The 20335-nt window shown below is 40.0% G+C and overlaps 1 protein-coding gene across 1 annotated transcript in view; it reads right to left on the bottom strand.

Annotated features, from left to right (window-relative positions):
- Positions 1-3197: 3197 nt before the first annotated feature.
- NEK5 (NIMA related kinase 5) overlaps positions 3198-20335 on the bottom strand; it is a 100122-nt gene continuing 82984 nt past the window's right edge. The window contains exons 21-22 of the mRNA XM_030922027.1: positions 17595-17712; positions 3198-3468 (exon numbers count right to left, since the gene is read on the bottom strand). Of these exons, the coding sequence (XP_030777887.1) occupies positions 3198-3468; positions 17595-17712 (389 nt within the window). The remainder of the gene's footprint in view (positions 3469-17594; positions 17713-20335) is intronic.

The following is a 20335-nucleotide window of genomic DNA, read 5'->3' as shown; positions in this document are numbered from 1 at the left end:
TGTGATTATCAATAAAGAATATTTGTGTTTATGTAAATAAACCCCAGACTCTAGAACTGATATATTCATATATATTCACAATGAGAGTATGTCTGTGCCAAATCTATCAGTACAATAGAAAAGTTATATAACTACAACATGTTACACAAATTTTTAGAAGCAAATTATGTCCTGTAATTTACCTCCCCTCCCCGGCTGCTCCTCTGCTAACTCATTTTCCTCTTTTCCCACTCTAAATGTAAGGCAACCCTTGGCTTTGGAGATGCATCTGTTCCAATATTCTGGTGCTGTGTGCTCACTTGGACTATATGCAAATGTTACTAGACACGCAGGAGGTCAAAGTGTTGATACACTTATTGCTACTATTTACAGAATGATCAATTTGATAGCTATCATACATGGCTAGCAAGAGGCTGATTTTTCTAAGAAAAAAATTTTAATGCATACAGGTCTGATAAACAGTTTCAGTTTAACAGATGAGGCCAAGGCTAAAGCCAGAGCAAAGTAATAAGAGCCATGCCTCAGGAACATGATTTAGCTAATTGTGTGTGTAAAATGGGTAAGGTCTAGAATTAGGGACTAAAACCAGTTGAAAATGTTGCAGATATGTATACTTATCACAGTGAATACTTCCAATTTACAGCAAAGAATTCAAAATTGCTGAGTAAAGCTTGGTGACTATTACCTAAAATAGACTTTAGCCAAGCATCTTGTCATGGGAGCAAACCCAGTAACCTGACATGCTTAACCATTTTTTTTTTTTTTTTTTTTTTTTTTTTTTTTTTTTTTTTTTGAGACAGGGTCTTACTCTGTCACTCAAGGTGGAGTGCAGTGATACGATCACGGATTATGGCTTACTAGCCTCAACCTCCCAGGGTGAAGCTAAAGTGATTCTCCCACCTCAGCCTCCTGAATAGCTGGGACCAGAGGTGGACACCAACACACCAGCTTTTTTTTTTTTTTTTGGTGAGGGGCAGTTGAAGATGGGTGTTTCCCTATCTTGCCCAGGCTGGTCTTGAACTCCTGGGCTCAAGCGATCCTCCTGCCTCAGCCTCTCAAAGTGTTGAGATTACAGGCGTGAGCCACCACACCTGGCCTGTTCATTTACCAACCTTAAACATTTTTTTTTTTTTTTTTTTTTGCACTTAATTGACTTGTTTGGATGTTTGAAGTTTTTAGGGATCATGTTTCATTTCCCTTGCTTTCAAATACTGTTCAGAAAAAGGATTACATGAAGTCACTAGCAGTTTTAGTATGTCTGAACTAGTCCTGACAGTAAATAAACATATGCACACCCTGAGCACCAAAACAGTTGGAGAATTAATGATACTCCAATCTCTCAGGCCATGTGTCAGCTGGAAACTAACACAATAGTGAGAACATTTTAAATACAGCCTCATGATGTGAACAAACAGCATTCTCCCTAAAAGAGTAGACTGTAACTCTACATCAAGTTGAAAGAACAGTCAGACATCAGGAAACAGTCACAAAAAACTGAACATAGCTCAGGTGACTCCTACGACGTGCATTCTCCACATTTAATGAAAATTATATGAAATGTAAATAGTAAACAGACCTTAGAAATCATCTGACAAACCTTACCTCATCTTTGTTTTCTCAGTTTAACAGTGTATCAGTGAGACATTTTACTTTTATTGTAGAGCACATATTTCAGGCAGAATTCTACCACCCTGAAATATAACCACCCTCTCCTTCCTAAGCCCAGACATACTCCTTAATATTTAAATAAACATCTGTTAAGCTCCAGGCCATGTTCAACGTTGGAATTGTTATGATCAATTAAAAAAAAGTTAGTTTTCCTACACCAAACAGCTTACAGTCCTAATGAGGAAATGTTTTAGCATTTATTAATTCAAGAAAGATTTCTGGCACTGTGCTAATAACTGTATATGAAAAGATCATTGTAAGATATAAAGACCAGATATAGTCCCTGCCCTTAACCTATACACTTGAAACTATTAGAAACCAATCCAGTAAGACAAAATGGTCATGGTCATTTAGTGCATAATTAACACACCATGCCTTATTCTTCTTGCTCAATTGCCTTATTCCTGTGTCAACATCAGCTTCAAAAAAGTGTATTCAATACAAGAAATTTCAAAATCACAGTTTTATAAAATAGCAGATTATGTTAAATGAATGAACCTGTATATTGTATTTGTTTTCTATTGCTGTCCTAACAAATTATCACAAACTTAGTTAACACAAATTTATTATCTTAACAGTTTTGCAGGTCAGAAGTGTGAAACTGATATCACTAGGCTAAAATTAACATGTTCGCAGGGCTGTATTCCTTCTGGAGGCTCTAGGGAAGATCCATTTCTTCGCCTTTTCCAGATTCCAGAGGCTGTCTGAATTCTTAGTTTGTAGACTTGTCCTCCATCTTCAAAGCCAGCAACATCAGGCTGAGTCCTTTTCATGCTGCCATATCTCTGGTTTTCTCTTTTGCCTTCCTCTTCCACTTGTAAGGACCCTTCTGATTACACTGCACCCACGTGGATAAACCAAGATAACCTCCCTATTTTAAGGTCAGCTGATGAGCAAACAATTTCACTTGCAACCTTAATTCTCCTTTGCTGTATTCACAAACTGGGGATTAGGACGGGACATGTTTTAGAGGAAGTGTTGAGCCACATTACTCTGCCTACCACATACATTAGCTGAAATTTATTTATTTATTTATTTATTTATTTATTTATTTATTTAGAGACAGAGTTTTGCTCTTGTTGCCCAGGCTGGAGTGCAATGGCGCAATCTCGGCTCACTTGCAACTTCCATCTCCTGGGTTCAAGTGATTCTCTTGCCTCAGCCTCCCAAGTAACTGGGATTACAGGCACGCGCCACCACGCCCGGCTAATTTTGTATTTTTAGTAGAGACAGAGTTTCACCATGTTAGTTGGGCTGGTCTCAAACTCCTGACCTCATGATCTGCCCACCTTCGCCTCCCAAAGTGATGGGATTGCCCAGCCTAAGATTTCTTAATAGAAACTTTAAAGTAAAAATATTAATGTCTATATTCAAAAGTTAGTTCTACTTCCTAAATTGAAAGAAAAATAAATCCTTGAGATTACTAGAAAACCCTTACAGTAAATGAGCATTTATGACTTGTACCCAAATAAATACTATAGGTAATAGACACTAGACACTAACTTATTACTTAAGAAAAAGTACAATAATCACACTTGTATATTTTGACTAGTTGTTGATGTTCCTTGGTCTTCATCTGTAATACAAATGTGGTCATTAGATGTAGTAGAAATATTCTCCAAGCCTTCACTTAATTCTTCAGATGTCTGCATACTTATCCCCTGTCTTTCACTTGACTTTCCAGAGTCCTTAGAGGCACTGGAGGCCTCTCCTGTTTTTTCTTCCTCTTTGAAAGTAGCAAGTTTTTTTAAGGATTCTACTACTTCATCTCTCAACTCATCTTCAGATTCTTCAAAATTTCTGAAATAATAAGCACTAAAAATCAGCATTATGATATGAAAGCACTGAAGAATACATGTAAAAACTCATTTCTCTTTTCTCCATTCCCAGTTGAGCAATATAAAAGTTGCATTTTCACCCAGGTTTTTCTAAGCATGATAAACAACTAATGTTGGGAGAATCCATCTTCTGTTGAGTTGTACATTGTGTTAAACACCCTTTATTATATTTATTAACTTCCATCATCTAATGTTTACGAGGAGAGGAAGAGAATTAAAAAAAAAAAAAAATTGCCATACATCGGGCCCTTACTATATGCCCATCACTATCCTAGGGCACTTATACCATATTTCACTTAATACTAACAACATTTTGAGGTAGACATTATCACCAAATCATAAGAAGCTGAGGCTCAGAGAGGTTACAAAAATGGGTTGAAGGTGTCACCACTACTGATTCATAGAACCAGGAATTAAAACTGTGTCTAAGACTGCAACATTGATATTTTTAGAAAGGAAAGGGAATAGATCAATAAGAATCTGCACCAACCTAAATTAAACCTAAAAGTAACTGCACCAACCTAATATTTAAGTAGCAAGTGTGAGGTCAGGAGTTTGAGACCAGCCTGGCCAACATGGCAAAACCCCCTCTCTACTAAAAATACAAAAAATTAGGCATGGCGGTGCACACTTGTAGTTCCAGCTACTCAGGAGGCTGAGGCAGGAGAATCACTTGAACACAGGAGGCGGAAGTTGCAGTGAACCGAAATCGCACCACTGCACTCCAGCCTGGGAGACAGAGCGAGATTCCATCTCAAAACAAAACAAAACAAAAAAAGTGGCAAGTGGAGGCGATTGAGAAGGAGCTGGTAAGAGCCAAGAAGATGTGTATCGTGGAAGCCAAGGGAGTAGCCAAATAGATGAGGACTGAGAAATGATTATTTGACTTGTCAATTTCAAAGTAATAGATGACTGTTGAAAGAATATTTCAGAGGAGTGCCACACAGCAGGAGCCAATGTACAGTGGGTCAAGAAAGCAATGGAGGTTAACAAAGTGGTGACAGGTGGGGACTACAGGCGAGCACCACCATGCCCAGGTTTTTGATTTTTAGCAGTTAGGAGGTCTCACTGTGTTGCCCAAGCTGGTCATAAACTCCTGTGTCCAAACAATCTTCCCTCCTCAGCCTCTCAAAGTGCTGGGAGAGCTACTTAGGAGGCTGATGCAGGAGGATTGCTTGAGCCCAGGAGTATACGGTTGTAATGAGCTATGATCATGCCACTGCACTCCAGCCTGGGCATCAGAGCAAGACACTGATACACTGGGAAGGAAGTGGACCAGGCTTCGGATTGCCAGTCATCACGGAGGACCCCACTAAAACTGGAGACCATATATTTGGGTGGACCAGTAAGTGCAGCTTGTACTTACTGTTACCATTCCTGAGACATGTGCTTTACACTTTCCTTTGTCTTTGTTCCTCTACTAAACTATGCTGTGTCTAGGTATAAATTTCTTTTCATTGTTGCTGCTTGATAATTGTCTTATTTCCCAGATATGATGATTCCTGGCTTTGAATAATTATAGAAAGTTCACAGCTGGAATTGATTTGCATATTGTTTTCTCATATTCTTTTCTTCTGGAACTCCTTTTCATATACATTTGACTTCATGCCTCTTAACTTCTCTGTCACATTTTCTATCATGTTTTTCCTTAGACCTATCTTCCAGTTACTAACTCCTTCATTACCTGTATCTATTCTGTTTTTTAAACCATCAGTTGAATTTTAATTTCTATTCACAGATTTTTTTTCAACTTCCAGAAGTTCTAGTTAATTATAAAAATTTTTGCTATGGTCTGAATGTTTGTGCCCCTGTTCCCAATTCAGGTGTTGAAACCTAATCCTCAAAGTGATAGTATTAAGGGGTGGAGCCTTTAGGTGATTAGGTCATGAGAGCCCAGCCCTCATGAATGGGATTAGTGCCCTTATAAAAGAGGCCCCAAGGAAGCTTGTTCGCTCCTTCCAACAAGTGAGGACACAGCTAGCAGGTGCTGTGTATGGGGCTGAAAGCTAGCTCTTACCAGACACCAAATCTACTGGGCACTTTTTTTTCGAGAGAAGTCTCGCTTTTGTCCCCCAGGCTTGAGTGCAATGGCTGGATCTCGACTCACTGCAACCTCCGCCTGCCAGTTTCAAACGATTCTCCTGCCTCTGCCTCCCAAGTAGCTAGGATTAAGGCACCTGCCACCATGCCCAGCTAATTTTTGTATTTTTTAGTAGAGACAGGGTTTCACTGTGTTGGCCAGGCTGGTCTCAAACTCCTGACCTCAGGTGATCCGCCCGCCTCGGCCTCCCAAAGTGCTGGGATTACAGGCGTGAGCCACTGCGCCCAGCCTCTACTGGCACCTTGATCTTGGACTTCCTAGCCTCTAGAACTAGGAGTGTATTTCTGACATTTTTGTTAACTCGTCTAAGGTACTGTGTTAGAGTAGCCCAAACAGGCTAAGAGAATCTTCCTGCTCTTTACTGAGGGACTATATTTTTCTTATGTTTGGATTCCTCAATTTAATTAAACTAAATAATTTTAAATATACAATAATATAGTCTTCCTAAGATAATTATATTATCTGAAATTCTTTATGGTCTAATCAGCATTTGTTCTATTTGCAGTCTCTCATAGTGGAGTCTGTTTTTAAATGTTCAATTGTAAGTTCATCTTCACCAATGCTTTAGTGAAAAAAATCCAACATTTATCCCTCCAGAGTGTCTTATATTTACTTCTAAAAATCCCAGGAGTATTACCACCCCTTAATGTTAATTTTAGTGTTAATTTCTCAACACGGATGTTTCCAGCGCATACCAGTATTGTAATTCAAGCTCCAAACACAAGTGAAGCCAAATCTATGGTTATAAATGTCTTAGGGGGGTTTTTCTTTCAGAGATTGGGCTAAAACAGACCAGCCACATTACTGGTATTTTTTTTCGAGACCACACTTGCTCTTCGAGGGTCCCAGCTAGCAAAAATGGAGGGGACCCAAGGAAGAAGACCCTGTTAGATATTTAGGAGGTACACAGGAAGAGGAAGGAAATGAAGAAAAAGCAATTTTCAACCCTCCAAAACGAAAGAAGCCCACAAACTAAAATTCTAACACCTGAATAAATCTAATGGTAAGACAGATGGCATAAAATTAATAAAAGAAAAAAATTGAACCATGAAATAACTCCAGAGGAAATTATTTTTTATAGAGGATTTTGATAAGTCTCCTAAAGTAAGTATGCCCAAAAAGATAAACTAAAGCAAAGCATTTATTTAAAATTTTTAATTATGAGAAATCATTATGCATTAGTGAAACAAGACTATATAAATATAAGAAAAAATAATTATCTTGGGCATGAAATGTATAATCATTTAAATTAAAAAGTCAATAGATGGTACCCAGATAGGCTTAGAAAACAGTATTCAAGGATTCATCCACGCCTGTAATCCCAGTACTTTGGGAGGCTGAGGCAGGTGGATCACCTGAGGTCAGGAGTTCGAGACCAGCCTGGCCAACATGGTGAAACCCCGTCTCTGCTAAAAATACAAAAATTAGCTGGGTGTGGTGGCACATGCCTGTAATCCCAGTTACTCGGGAGGCTGAGGCAGGCGAATCATTTGAACCCGGGAGATGGAGGTTTCAGTGAGCCAAGATCATACCACTACACTCCAGCCTGGGTGACAAGAGTGAAACTGTCTCAAAAAAAAAAAAAAAAAAAAAAAAAAATTCACCTGGAAAGGAACAAAGAAGAGAATAAAAAATATGAAAGTACAATTAGGTACTATTGGAGATAATTGAGAAGATAAAAAATACATCTAATATCTAATTGGAGGATCAAAATGGAGGCAATAAGAAAAGCAAATATTAAAATTTTCCAGGACTAAAGAAAGTCATGTGTTCTTCAAAGAAAGTGAAGCAAGCAGGATAAAAGACATTTTTAGACCTAGACACACCATAGTGAAACATAAGAATGTAAGGAATTTTTAAAAATTATAAAGGTATCGCCGGGCGCGGTGGCTCAAGCCTGTAATCCCAGCACTTTGGGAGGCCGAGACGGGCGGATCACGAGGTCAGGAGATCGAGACCATCCTGGCTAACACGGTGAAACCCCATCTCTACTAAAAAATACAAAAAACTAGCCGGGGGAGGTGGCGGGCGCCTGTAGTCCCAGCTACTCGGGAGGCTGAGGCAGGAGAATGGCGTAAACCCAGGAGGCGGAGCTTGCAGTGAGCTGAGATCTGGCCACTGCACTCCAGCCAGGGTGGCAGAGCGAGACTCCGTCTCAAAAAAAAAAAAAAAATTATAAAGGTATCAGGGAGAAAGTTAGTATCCCTATAAAGGAAAAACAATGAGATGATAATTGACTTGTCATCAACAATAATAGAAGCCAGGAGAAAACAGTTGTCAACCTAAAATTATATGCCCAGCAAAATTACTACTAAAGACTGAAGGCAAAACAAAAACAATCTTTGATATGAAAATAATAAGAAAGTTTACTACTCACTGACATATCATAAATAATTACTAAAGAATATACATCAACAAGAAAAAAACTGAAATCAGAGGGAAAGCATGGGATAGAAAAAAATGGCAAGTTCAGAAAAATGATAAACTAAATTGGCAAAGTGAGTTACATTTGAGAACATGCATATATTAATACATATAATATTTTTGTTTGAAAAAAGGTAAAATTGGATGAAATGATTTGATGTCTGAGACTTAAAGTATTCCACACTTACAAAAAAAAGTGGGGGGGGGGACATAAAGACAGAAAAGAATGTTGACAATTGTTGAAGCTAGATGATGGATACATGAGGGTTCATTATGCTGTTCTCTACTTGGACTATAAATGTTTGAAATTTTTAATAATAAGCTTTTTAAGTAAAATTATAATTCTATATAAAAATATCAGAATAACAGGGTTTTGTGGTTATTTAAATTGTGCTTTTCATATTTGGGAGGAAGGAAGGAATACTGAGCAACTTTTGAATTTGTTAGATCAATTTGTAGGTAGTGTGTAAAAGCTAACCATTAAAAGATTAGAATTATAATCTGTATCTTCAAAATTATTATAGAGGGGAAAAAGTAATATAGAAAAGTTTGTCACCCAACAAAAGGCTAGGAAAGAAGGGTAAAAAAGAAATGAGAAAAGATAAAAAATAGAAAACCAAAATGGTATGGTAGAGTGAAATCCAAATTTGTCAACAATTATAATAAATTTTACTAAATTAACATTAAAAGACATTTTCACATGACAAGGAACCCATAAACCAACTACATACATTTTATAAGAAATACAGCATAACAAAATCCACAAAGAAATGATGAAAATAAAAGAATAGTAAAATACATAGTATAAAAGGACGGGCGGATCACGAGGTCTGGAGATCGAGACCATCCTGGCTAACACGGTGAAACCCCGTCTCTACTAAAAATACAAAAACTAGCCGGGCGAGGTGGCGGGCGCCTGTAGTCCCAGCTACTCGGGAGGCTGAGGCAGGAGAATGGCGTAAACCCGGGAGGCGGAGCTTGCAGTGAGCTGAGATCTGGCCACTGCACTCCAGTCCGGGCAACAGAGCGAGACTCCGCCTCAAAAAAAAAAAAAAAAAAGGAAGTTGGAATAATAATATCTGTATCGGACCAAACAGAATTTAATGCAAACAGCATTAATAGGAACAAAAAGTGAAAATGTAGAAAAGGGACACTTTACAAATTGATATAACAATCATAAATTAGAACACAGCTTCTACATATTTAAAGTATAATGAGGCCGGGCGCGGTGGCTCAAGCCTGTAATCCCAGCACTCTGGGAGGCCGAGAGGGGCGGATCACGAGGTCAGGAGTTCAAGACCATCCTGGCTAACACGGTGAAACCCCGTCTCTACTAAAAATACAAAAACTAGCCGGGCGAGGTGGCGGGCGCCTGTAGTCCCAGCTACTCGGGAGGCTGAGGCAGGAGAATGGCGTAAACCCGGGAGGCGGAGCTTGCAGTGAGCTGAGATCCGGCCACTGCACTCCAGCCCCGGCGACAGAGCGAGACTCCGCCTCAAAAAAAAAAAAAAAAAAAAAAAAAAAAAAAAATAAAGTATAATGAAAAGGAGAGCAAATTATGAGAAATCACCAAAACCACAAACACAGTTGAAGATTTCAATGTATCTCTATTAGGAAGTGATGTTTTGTTTTAAAAAAGGCTATAGAACATGTTAACAAAAAATGTTTAAGCTTGATATAATAATTACATATAACATATATACTCCCCAAATAGTAAGAATATGCATTTGTAACAGGCATAAAATTGACCCTGTGCTCAATAGTAAAAGAGTACAATAAACCTTTAAAATCACTAAAATTCAGATGATAGTCCCTGTCCCAAGTACAAATAAATTAGAAATCCAGATTTTTTTTAAAAAGTGATTAAGGCCGGGTGTACTGGCTCATGCCTATAATCCCAGCCCTTTGGGAGGCTGAGGTGGGTGAATCACAAGGTCAGGAGTTCAAGCCCAACCTGGCCAAGATAGTGAAATCCTATCTCTACTAAAAATACAAAAAGTAGTACGGCATGGTGGCAGGTGCCTGTAATCCTAGCTACTCGGGAGGCTGAGGCAGAGAATTGGCTTGAACCCCAGAGGCAGAGGTAGCAGTGAGCTGCACTCCAGCCTGGGTAACAGAGCAAGACTCCATCTCAAAAAAAAAAAGAAAAAAAAGTGATTAAAAAAATACATTAGTCAGAAATTTCAAACTTGAATCATACCATTAAGAAAATGAACACAGGCCGGGCGCGGTGGCTCAAGCCTGTAATCCCAGCACTTTGGGAGGCCGAGACGGGCGGATCACGAGGTCAGGAGATCGAGACCATCCTGGCTAATACGGTGAAACCCCGTCTCTACTAAAAAAAATACAAAAAACTAGCCGGGCGACGAGGCGGGCGCCTGTAGTCCCAGCTACTCGGGAGGCTGAGACAGGAGAATGGCGTGAACCCGGGAGGCGGAGCTTGCAGTGAGCTGAGAGCCGGCCACTGCACTCCAACCTGGGCGGCAGAGCAAGACTCCGTCTCAAAAAAAAAAAAAAAAAAAAAAAAAAAAGAAAATGAACACAAATACCCCGACGGTGAGAAAATGTTAGCAAAGCAGATATCTGACACAAGAACTAGTAGCAAAGATATATAAACAATTTTAAAATTATAAAGACACCACTTCACACCTACTAGATGGGTTAAAAATGTTAAAACTGACCATACCAAGTGCTGGTAAGGATGTTGGACAACTGGAACTCTTACACACTGTTCACAGGAATGTGAAATAGAATAACCACTTTGGAAAACAGTTTGGTAATTTCTTAAAAAGTTAAACATTTACCAACTGTGATGGTTAATACTGTCAACTTGATTGAAGGATTCAAAGTATTGATCCTGGGTGTGTCTGTGAGGGTGTTGCCAAAGGAGATTAACATTTGAGTCAGTGGGCTGGGAAAGGCAGACCCACTCTTAATCTGTGTGGGCAAAATCTGTTCAGCTGCCAGCACGGCTAGAATATAAGCAGGCAGAAAAATGTGAAAAGAGACACTGGCCTAGCTTCCCAGCCTACAGCTTTCTCCCATGCTGGATGCTTCCTGCCCTCGAACATCGGACTCCAAGTTCTTTGGTTTTGAACTCAGACTGGCTCTCCTTTCTCCTCAGCCTGCAGACGGCCTATTGTGGGACCCTGTGATTGTGTGAGTTATACTTAATAAACTCCCCTTAATATTACATTAATTCTGTCCCTCTAGAGAAGTATATTGCATTACTTCTGTCCCTCTAGAGAACCCTAATACACCAACCATACAACTCCGCCATTCCACTCCTAGGTATTTGCCCACAAGAAATGAAAATTTATGTTCACATAAAGACATATACACAAATATTCATAGCCAAAATCTGGAAACAACATAAATGTCCACCAACAGGTGAATCTACAAACAAATTGTGGTATATCTACACAATGGGATACTACTTAGCAATAAAAAGGAAACGAACTATCAATATATACAACAATATGAATGAGTCTCAAAATTATTCTCAAACAGTAGAATTTCTAGGCAATTTAAGGGTACTGTTTCTCAGTAGTCTAAGCCAAAGCCCAAAAGAGAGAAGGGCCTATATCAAAGGGTCTGGCTTTTATCTAACGAAGTGACTCCCAATAAGAGTTGCAGAGACCTAGCCGGGTGCGGTGGCTCAAGCCTGTAATCCCAGCACTTTGGGAGGCCGAGACGGGCGGATCATGAGGTCAGGAGATCGAGACCATCCTGGCTAATACGGTGAAACCCCGTCTCTACTCAAAAATACAAAAAACTAGCCGGGTGAGGTGGCGGGCACCTGTAGTCCCAGCTACTCGGGAGGCTGAGGCAGGAGAATGGCGTAAACCCGGGAGGCGGAGCTTGCAGTGAGCTGAGATCCGGCCACTGCACTCCAGCCTGGGCAACAGAGCGAGACTCTGTCTCAAAAAAAAAAAAAAAGAAAAAAAAGAGTTGCAGAGACCTCTAAGATTTCTGAAAGAAATATATATATAGAAGCATAACCAGTTGGACAGAAAGGGACACAGACAGAAATGAAAAGAGGCCTTTGGGTTCCAAAATTCTGCTAGCAAGGAGGCTAAGAAAAAATCCTTCTTTTCCTACTTTCTTTGCTAGACTAGGTGATTCTAATGTTCATATGGAAAAATAAGCAAAACAAGCCTGAAAATTCTGAAAAAGAGTATTTAGGGGACATAGCCCCCCAAAATAAACTATATTATAAACAACGTGTTTATAAATCAATAATTAGACTAGAAAGAATAGGAATTAAATGCAAATACATATAAAAATATACCGTAACCGCAGCATTTCAAATTAGAATCAAAAATCTTTTTTTTTTTTTTTTTTGAGATGGAGTCTCTCTGTCCCCTAGGCTAAGTGCAGTGGTGCGATCTTGGCTCACTGCAAGCTCCGCCTCCCGGGTTCAGGTCATTCTCCTGCCTCAGCCTCCCGAGTAGCTGGAACTACAGGCGCCCGCCACCACACCCAGCTAATGTTTTTGTATTTTTAGTAGAGATGGGGTTTCACCGTGTTAGCCAGGATGGTCTTGATCTCCTGACCTTGTGATCCACCTTCCTTGGCTTCCCAAAGTGCTGGGATTACAGGCGTGAGCCACCGCGCCCAGCCAGAATCAAAAACCTTTTTAAGTAAATGGTGCTGGAGTGAGGAGTTATTTGGGGAAAAAAAAAAGTTGGGGGCTGGGCGTGGTGGCTCACGCCTATAATCCCAGCACTTTGGGAGGCTGAGGCGGGTGGATCATGAGATCAGGAGATCAAGACTATCCTGGCTAACATGGTGAAACCCCGCTCTACTAAAAATACAAAAAAAATATTTTTTGTATTTCCGGGCGAGGTGGCGGGCGCCTGTAGTCCCAGCTACTCGTGAGGCTTCGGCAGGAGAGTGGAGTGAACCCGGGAGGCAGAGCTTGCAGTGAGCCGAGATTGTGCCACTGCACTCCAGCCTGGGCAACAGAGCAAGACTCGGTCTCAAAAAAAAAAAAAAAATTGGGGGCCTGCACTGGTGGCTCAAGCCTGTAATCCCAGCACTTTGGGAGGCTGAGGCGGGTGGATCACAAGGTCAGGGGTTCGAGACCAGCCTGACCAACATGGTGCTACTCCGTCTCTACTAAAAATACAAAAATTAGCCAGCCATGGTGGCATGCACCTATAATCCCAGCTACTCAGGAGGCTGAGAGAGGAGAATTGCTTGAACCCAGGAGGCAGAGGTTGCAATGAGTCAATATTGTGCCACTGCGCTCCACTCTGGGCAGCAGAGCGAGACTCCATCTCAAAAAAAAAAAAAAAAAAAAATTGGATCCATACTTTGTAGTAACATGGATGTAACATGAATAAAGTTAAAGAGGAATAAAATATTTTACTATCGAGAAAAGTAAATAATAAATATACTTTTAAAATCCTGGGATTGACAAGGCACAGTGGCTCATGCCTGCAATCCCAACCCCTTGGGGGGGCCAAGGCATGAAAATCACTTGAGTCTAGGAGTTCAGACCAGCCTGGGCAACACAGCAAGACCCTGTCTCTACCAAAAAACAAAAAAATTAGCTGGGCATGGTGGTGCATGCCTATAGTCCCAGCTACTCAGGAGGCTGAGGTAGGAGGATCACTTGAGCCCAGGAATTCAAGGTTACAGTGAGCCATGATTGGGTCACTGCATTCCAGCCTGGGGAACAAAGTAAGATCCTGTATGTTAAAAAGAAGAAAGAAAAGAAAAGAAAAGGGAAGAGAAGAGAAGAGAAGAGAAGAGAGAGAAAAATAAAGAGTTCAAGACCAGTCTGGGCAATATGGTGAAACCTCATCTCTACAAAAAATAAAAAATAAAATAATTAGCCAGCCATAGTGAAACATGCCTGTAGTCCCAGCTACTCAGCAGGCTGAAGTGGGAAGTTAGTTTGAGCCCAGGGAGTCGAGGCTGCAGTGAGGTGCGATCACGCCACTGCACTCCAACCTGGGAAATAGAGGGACACCCTGTCTCAAAAAAAAAAAAAAAAAAAATCCTAGACTCTTTGTTTTATAAAATAATTGATAAATCTAACTAAATAAAATAACATGGCACAGGTCACCATAAACAAAATAAAAGGCAAAAACTAAGCAAAATATTTTTGAATCATGGTACAGATAAAAGACTAATTTCCCTAAACTGCAGAAAGTTCCCAAATCAATACAGTGTTAATATCTAAATTTTTTAAATGGCCCATGAACGAATTTTCCTGAAAGAAGAAATAAAGATGGCTCTTTAGCATATGGAAAGATAACCTCACTCATAAAAGAAATGCTAATTAAAACTATCATGAACTGACTTTTTTTAACCTATCAATTATCCAATAATCCAAAAATCTAACAACACACTGAGCAAGAGAATGGGGAAATAGACACTTCTATACACTGATGTTAATAGGTGTGAACGACAATTTTATGATATCCAGTTTACAAATGTACATGCTCTATGACCCAATACTTTTTGTTCTGGAAATTTAAACTATACTAGTTTTTGAAACAATAATATGTATTAAACATAATACTGTTAAATGAAAAAAAGGCAAATTACAGGACAGTGCACTATGGAACCATTTATATAAAAAGATACATTTACACAAGAAATATATTTTTGCTTATATTTGTATGGAATTCCTCTGGAGAATTATACACAAGAAGCAGATTAGATTGGTTGACTGTAGGGAGGAGGACTGTGTAGCTGATATAAAGAGGTAGGTAGTAGGAAGACTGAAAAGGGTCTACTTAAAAAATGTGATATGTATTTTAAAAGTAAGTTATGGGCCAAGTACAGTGGCTCATGATGTAATCCCAGCATTTGGCTCACAGTTTACTTCATGGGAGGCCCAAGTGGGAGGATCACTTGAGGCCAGGAGTTCAAGATGAGCCTGGGCAACACAGCAAGACCCCATCTCTACAAAAAACAAAAAAATTAGCTGGCCATGGTGGCATGCTACACCTGTAGTCTCAGCTATTCTGGAGGCTGAGGCAAGAGGATCACTTGAGCCCAGGAGTTCAAGGCTGCAGTGAATATGATCATGCTGCCACACTCCAGCCTGGGCAACAGAGAAAGACCCTGTCTCAAAACAAATGTTAAGTAAATTATAATAAAATTTTAAAAATTCAAAGGACTCCAAAATTTATAACTAATAAGAGAGTTTAGTGAAGTTACAGGATACATCAGTAGTGTTCTATACATTAGCAGTAGCAAATTTGAAAACACAAGAGGAAAAAAGGGAGAGATTTTTTAAAGGACAGAAGATTACAGCTAGATAAGAGGAATAAATTATAGTGTTCTACACCACTGTAGGATGACTACAGTTAATAGTAATATGGTATATAGTTTTAAATCACTAGAAGGAGGATATTAAATGCTCCCAACACAAAGAAACAATACATGTTTGAGATGATGGATATGCTAATTACCCTGAACTGACTGCTATACTTCATATGTATTGAAACATCACTGTGTACCCTATGAATATGTAAAATCATCATTTTTCAATTTTAAAAAATTAGGCAGGCACAGTGGCTCATGCCTATAATCCTAGCATTCTGGAAGGCTGAGATGGGAGGATCACTGGAGCCCAGGAGTTCGAGATCAGCCTGGGCAACACTGTGAGACGCCCATCTCTACAAAAAATAAATAAAATTAAAATACAAAAAAATCCCATTTAAAATACCACCAACAACAAAATTAAGTGGTTCCTATGCCATAAAGAAAATTATAAAAATATTTAAAAATACAAAGAAAAGAGAGACATAAATCGAGAGCTATACTATATTTATGGATGTTAAGATTCATAATCACATCAGTGCATGAATGGATAAAGAAAATGTGGTATGTATACAGGATGGAATACTATTCAGCCTTTAAAAAGAAGGAAATTCTGGCATTTGTGACAACATGGATGAACCTGGAGGGCATTCTGCCAAGTGAAATAAGTCAGACCAGAAAGACAAACACCATATGAGCTCACTAACATGTGGAATCGAAAACAATTAAACTCATAGAAGCAGAGAGTAGAATGGTGGTTTCTAGGGAGAAGGTGGAAGGGAAAGCCAGGAGATGTTGGTCAAAGAGTACAGAACTTCACTTAGGTGGAATAATTTCAGAAGATCTACGGTACAGCATGGTGACTATAGTTAATAACAATTTATTGTATACTTGAAAATTGCTGAGAGTAGATTTTAAGTGCTCTCACCACAAATAAACAATAAGCATGTGAGGTAATGCATATATTTATTAGCTTGATTTAGCTATTTTTATTCCACAATGTGTACATATTTCAAAACATCATGTTGTATACCATAAGTATATATTAATACAATTTTTATTTGCCAATTAAAAATAATTTTTAGGCCAAGTGCAGTGGCTCACACCTGTAATCCCAGCACTTTTGGTGGCCAAGGTGCGAGGACAACTTGAAGCTGGAGTTCAAGACCAGCCTGCACAACATAACAAGACCTCATCTCTACAAAAAATAAAAAACATTAGCTGGGCATGGTGGCATGTGCCTGTGGTCCCAGCTACTTAGGAAGCTGAGGTGGGAGGATTCCTTTGAGCCCAGGAGTTCGAGGCTGCAGTGAGCTGTGATTGTGCCACCACACTCCAGCCTGGGCAACAGAGTGAGACTCTGTCTCAAATAATAATAACAATAATTTTAAAAGATTCATAATCCCAAATATGCCAATTCCCATAATTTAATCAATAAATAAAATGTCATTCCCACCAAAATCCCAACAAAGTTTCTCACACTTTGTAAGAGAATGCAAAGATGTACACCAGGGGTGTCCAATCTTTTTGGCTTCCCTGGCACATTGGAAGAACTGTCTTGGGCCACACATAAAATACACTAACACTAATGATAGCTGATGAGCTAAAAAGAAAAAATTGCAAAAAATCTCATAACGTTTTAAGAAAGTTTACAAACTTGTGTTGGGCCACATTCAAAGCTGTCCTGGGCTGTGGCTTGGACAACCTTGATATACAGTGTATGACGAGGAATGGGCAACAATAGTTAAGATAATTTTGAAGAAAAAGCTGTGAAGACTAGCACAAGGTGTGAGGACTAGCCCCACCAGGTACCAGGAGGTACGATGGAAGCCACGGAAGTTAAGACAGAATATCACTGATGCCAATGTAGAAAATGATGCTGTTGGAGAAGAATGGGGAGCCCAGAACCAAACCCGTGCATTGTAAAACTTGATCTTTTTTTTTTTTTTTTTTTTTTTTTTTTTGAGACGGAGTCTCGCTCTGTCGCCCAGGCTGGAGTGCAGTGGCCGGATCTCAGCTCACTGCAAGCTCCGTCTCCCGGGTTTACGCCATTCTCCTGCCTCAGCCTCCCGAGTAGCTGGGACTACAGGCGCCCGCCACCTCGCCCGGCTAGTTTTTTTTTTGTATTTTTTAGTAGAGACGGGGTTTCACCGTGTTAGCCAGGATGGAAAACTTGATCTTTGTAGCTAGGTCTCAGTTGGCTCTTTTGAATGTCTCAGCAGCAGCATTTTCACTTTGTACCAGTGCTTGACTTAGGTATGGGCAAATGATCTACTTACGTATCATCCTCATCAGATCTTGGTTCTAGTTGTTCCGCATCTACTTCAATGCCAGAGACCATTTCTACCTTCCCTTCATCTTCTTCTTTGGGTAGCCATTGTTTTAATGTTCCCATTGCTAAAGAAATGACAGAGAAAGATATGAAAGCATCCCAGCCTATATACCCAATGAGGGGCATATACCAAAAACCTGATAGTGAACATCAATATAATGGTAAACTTTTTAGCCATTGCCATCAAAACAGAGAATAAGAAAGGGATGATAACACGAGCAGATAAGAAAAAGTGACAGGAATAAGGGTCAGACAGGAAGAGATAAAACACCTCCACTTTTGGGGTAGATAATTTCACTGTATTAGAAAAATTTTAAAAATCTTTGTGTTAAAAAAAGATTTACCGCAGTTAAACCACTCTTATTATCCACTGTTTCTATAATCTGAGTATCCCACCATGGTTAGGCTTCTTCGTGAATGCCTGTACGGAAAACCCAAAGCACACACACACCTTCATCTTTTTGTTTTGTTTTGTTTTGTATTGCAGGGTTCTTTTTGTTGTTGTTGTTGTTGTTTTTTTACTTAAAATGTGCTTTTCTTTCTCTCTTGGGAAAAGGACTAGACTGAAGATAGTACAATATTTCATTTCTTTTTTTTTTTTTTTGAGACAGAGTCTCACTCTGTCACCCAGACTGGAGTGCAGTGGTGTGATCGGCTCACTGCAACCTCTGCCTCCCTGGTTCAAGCCATTCTCCTGCCTAAGCCTCCTGAGTAGCTGGGATTACAGGCACATGCCACCACGCCCAGCTAATTTTGTTATTTTTAGTAGAGATGGGGTTTCACCATGTTGGTGAGGCTGATTAATATTTCTTTATAGGCCGGGCGCGGTGGCTCAAGCCTGTAATCCCAGCACTTTGGGAGGCCGAGACGGGCGGATCACGAGGTCAGGGGATCGAGACCATCCTGGCTAACCTGGTGAAACCCTGTCTCTACTAAAAAATACAAAAAACTAGCCGGGCGAGGTGGCGGGCACCTGTAGTCCCAGCTACTCGGGAGGCTGAGGCAGGAGAATGGCATAAACCCGGGAGGCGGAGCTTCCAGTGAGCTGAGATCCGGCCACTGCACTCCAGCCTGGGCGACAGAGCGAGACTCCGTCTCAAAAAAAAAAAAAATTTCTTTATAGCAATGCAGCACCCCCTCAACTACTCTAAGATTCTATGATTGTAAGATGTGCTTTTATTTCATATATCAATCACAAATAAAATGTTCCCAATGAAATGACATGTTTTCTTAGCCTTTAGAATTTATATTCATAAAATATAAATCAGTGATTTATATTTAGGGAATATAAATTCGTATAATGCTTTTAGATTCTTCTCAGTATACATTCTTAATCCTATATCACTCTTGCACATTTATAAGAAAAATGTAAGTGAAATAAACTGGATACAATATAACAAAAATTCTTCATATCCAGTCTAACTCCTCCTATGAATTACTTTTTATGGACATATCAAACTTTTTGGATCCTGATTCCAACAAAAACACCATAATGAATGTCAGGCCTCTGAGCCTAAGCCAAGCCATCGCATCCCCTGTGACTTGCACTATAGGCCCAGATGGCCTGAAGTAACTGAAGAATCACAAAAGACGTGCGAATGCCCCGCCTTAACTGATGACATTCCACCACAAAAGAAGTGAAAATGGCCGCTCCTTGCCTTAAGTGATAACATTATCTTGTGAAATTCCTTTTCCTGGCTCATCCTGGCTCAAAAAGCTCCCCCACTGAGCACCTTGTCACCCCCACTCCTGCCCGCCAGAGAACAACCCCCCTTTAACTGTAATTTTCCTTTACCTACCCAAATCCTATAAAACGGCCCCACCTTTATCTCCTGTTGCTGACTGTCTTTTCGGACTCAGCCCGCCTGCACCAAGATGAAATAAACAGCCATGTTGCTCACACAAAGCCTGTTTGGTGGTCTCTTCACATGGACGTGCATGACAATGAAACAATTCATGAGACAATCAGGGACTCCTGAATTACTTTTTGAGTCCCTGATGTCCATTTTATTTTTTTTTATTTTTATTTTTTATTTTTTTTTTGAGACGGAGTCTCGCTCTATCGTCTAGGCTGGAGTGCAGTGGCCGGATCTCAGCTCACTGCAAGCACCGCCTCCCAGGTTCACGCCATTCTCCTGCCTCAGCCTCCGGAGTAGCTGGGACTACAGGCACCCGCCACCTCGCCTGGCTAGTTTTTTGTATTTTTTAGTAGAGACGGGGTTTCACGGCGTTAGCCAGGATGGTCTCGATCTCCTGACCTTGTGATCCACCTGTTGTCCATTTTAAATTTAAATTTTATTTTTTCTGTATCTGAACTGTTTTCACTCACAACACTTCTGACACTAAATATGTACACATTTTTTTCCACCATGATACAAGATATAAAAAGAAATTATTTAGACTCATAGTAAGGGCAACAGAGTCCTCAGCGGAATGTCTCTTTTAACAAATAGCAGCCCCCAAATCATTTCTTCTCTAACAAAGAGCAGCCTGAAAAATTGAGCTGCAGACATGGATAAGCCAGCTGGAAGTTTGCACAGGTGGATGCTGGCAGTTGTGCCAATGGAAAAGGGCTACCTTAAAGCCAGATATGTTCAACATGGAGGCTCCATCATCCCTTTTCTTTGTCACCACATGTACAGTGAAAAACCAGGCAACATGGTACCAACCAGGTAGAGAACCCATCTG

Source organism: Rhinopithecus roxellana, chromosome 18 (assembly GCF_007565055.1).
Source record: "Rhinopithecus roxellana isolate Shanxi Qingling chromosome 18, ASM756505v1, whole genome shotgun sequence".
NCBI lineage: Eukaryota > Metazoa > Chordata > Mammalia > Primates > Cercopithecidae > Rhinopithecus > Rhinopithecus roxellana.
The sequence above is the reverse complement of the archived record's forward strand: the minus strand, read 5'-3'. Positions and strand labels throughout refer to the sequence as shown.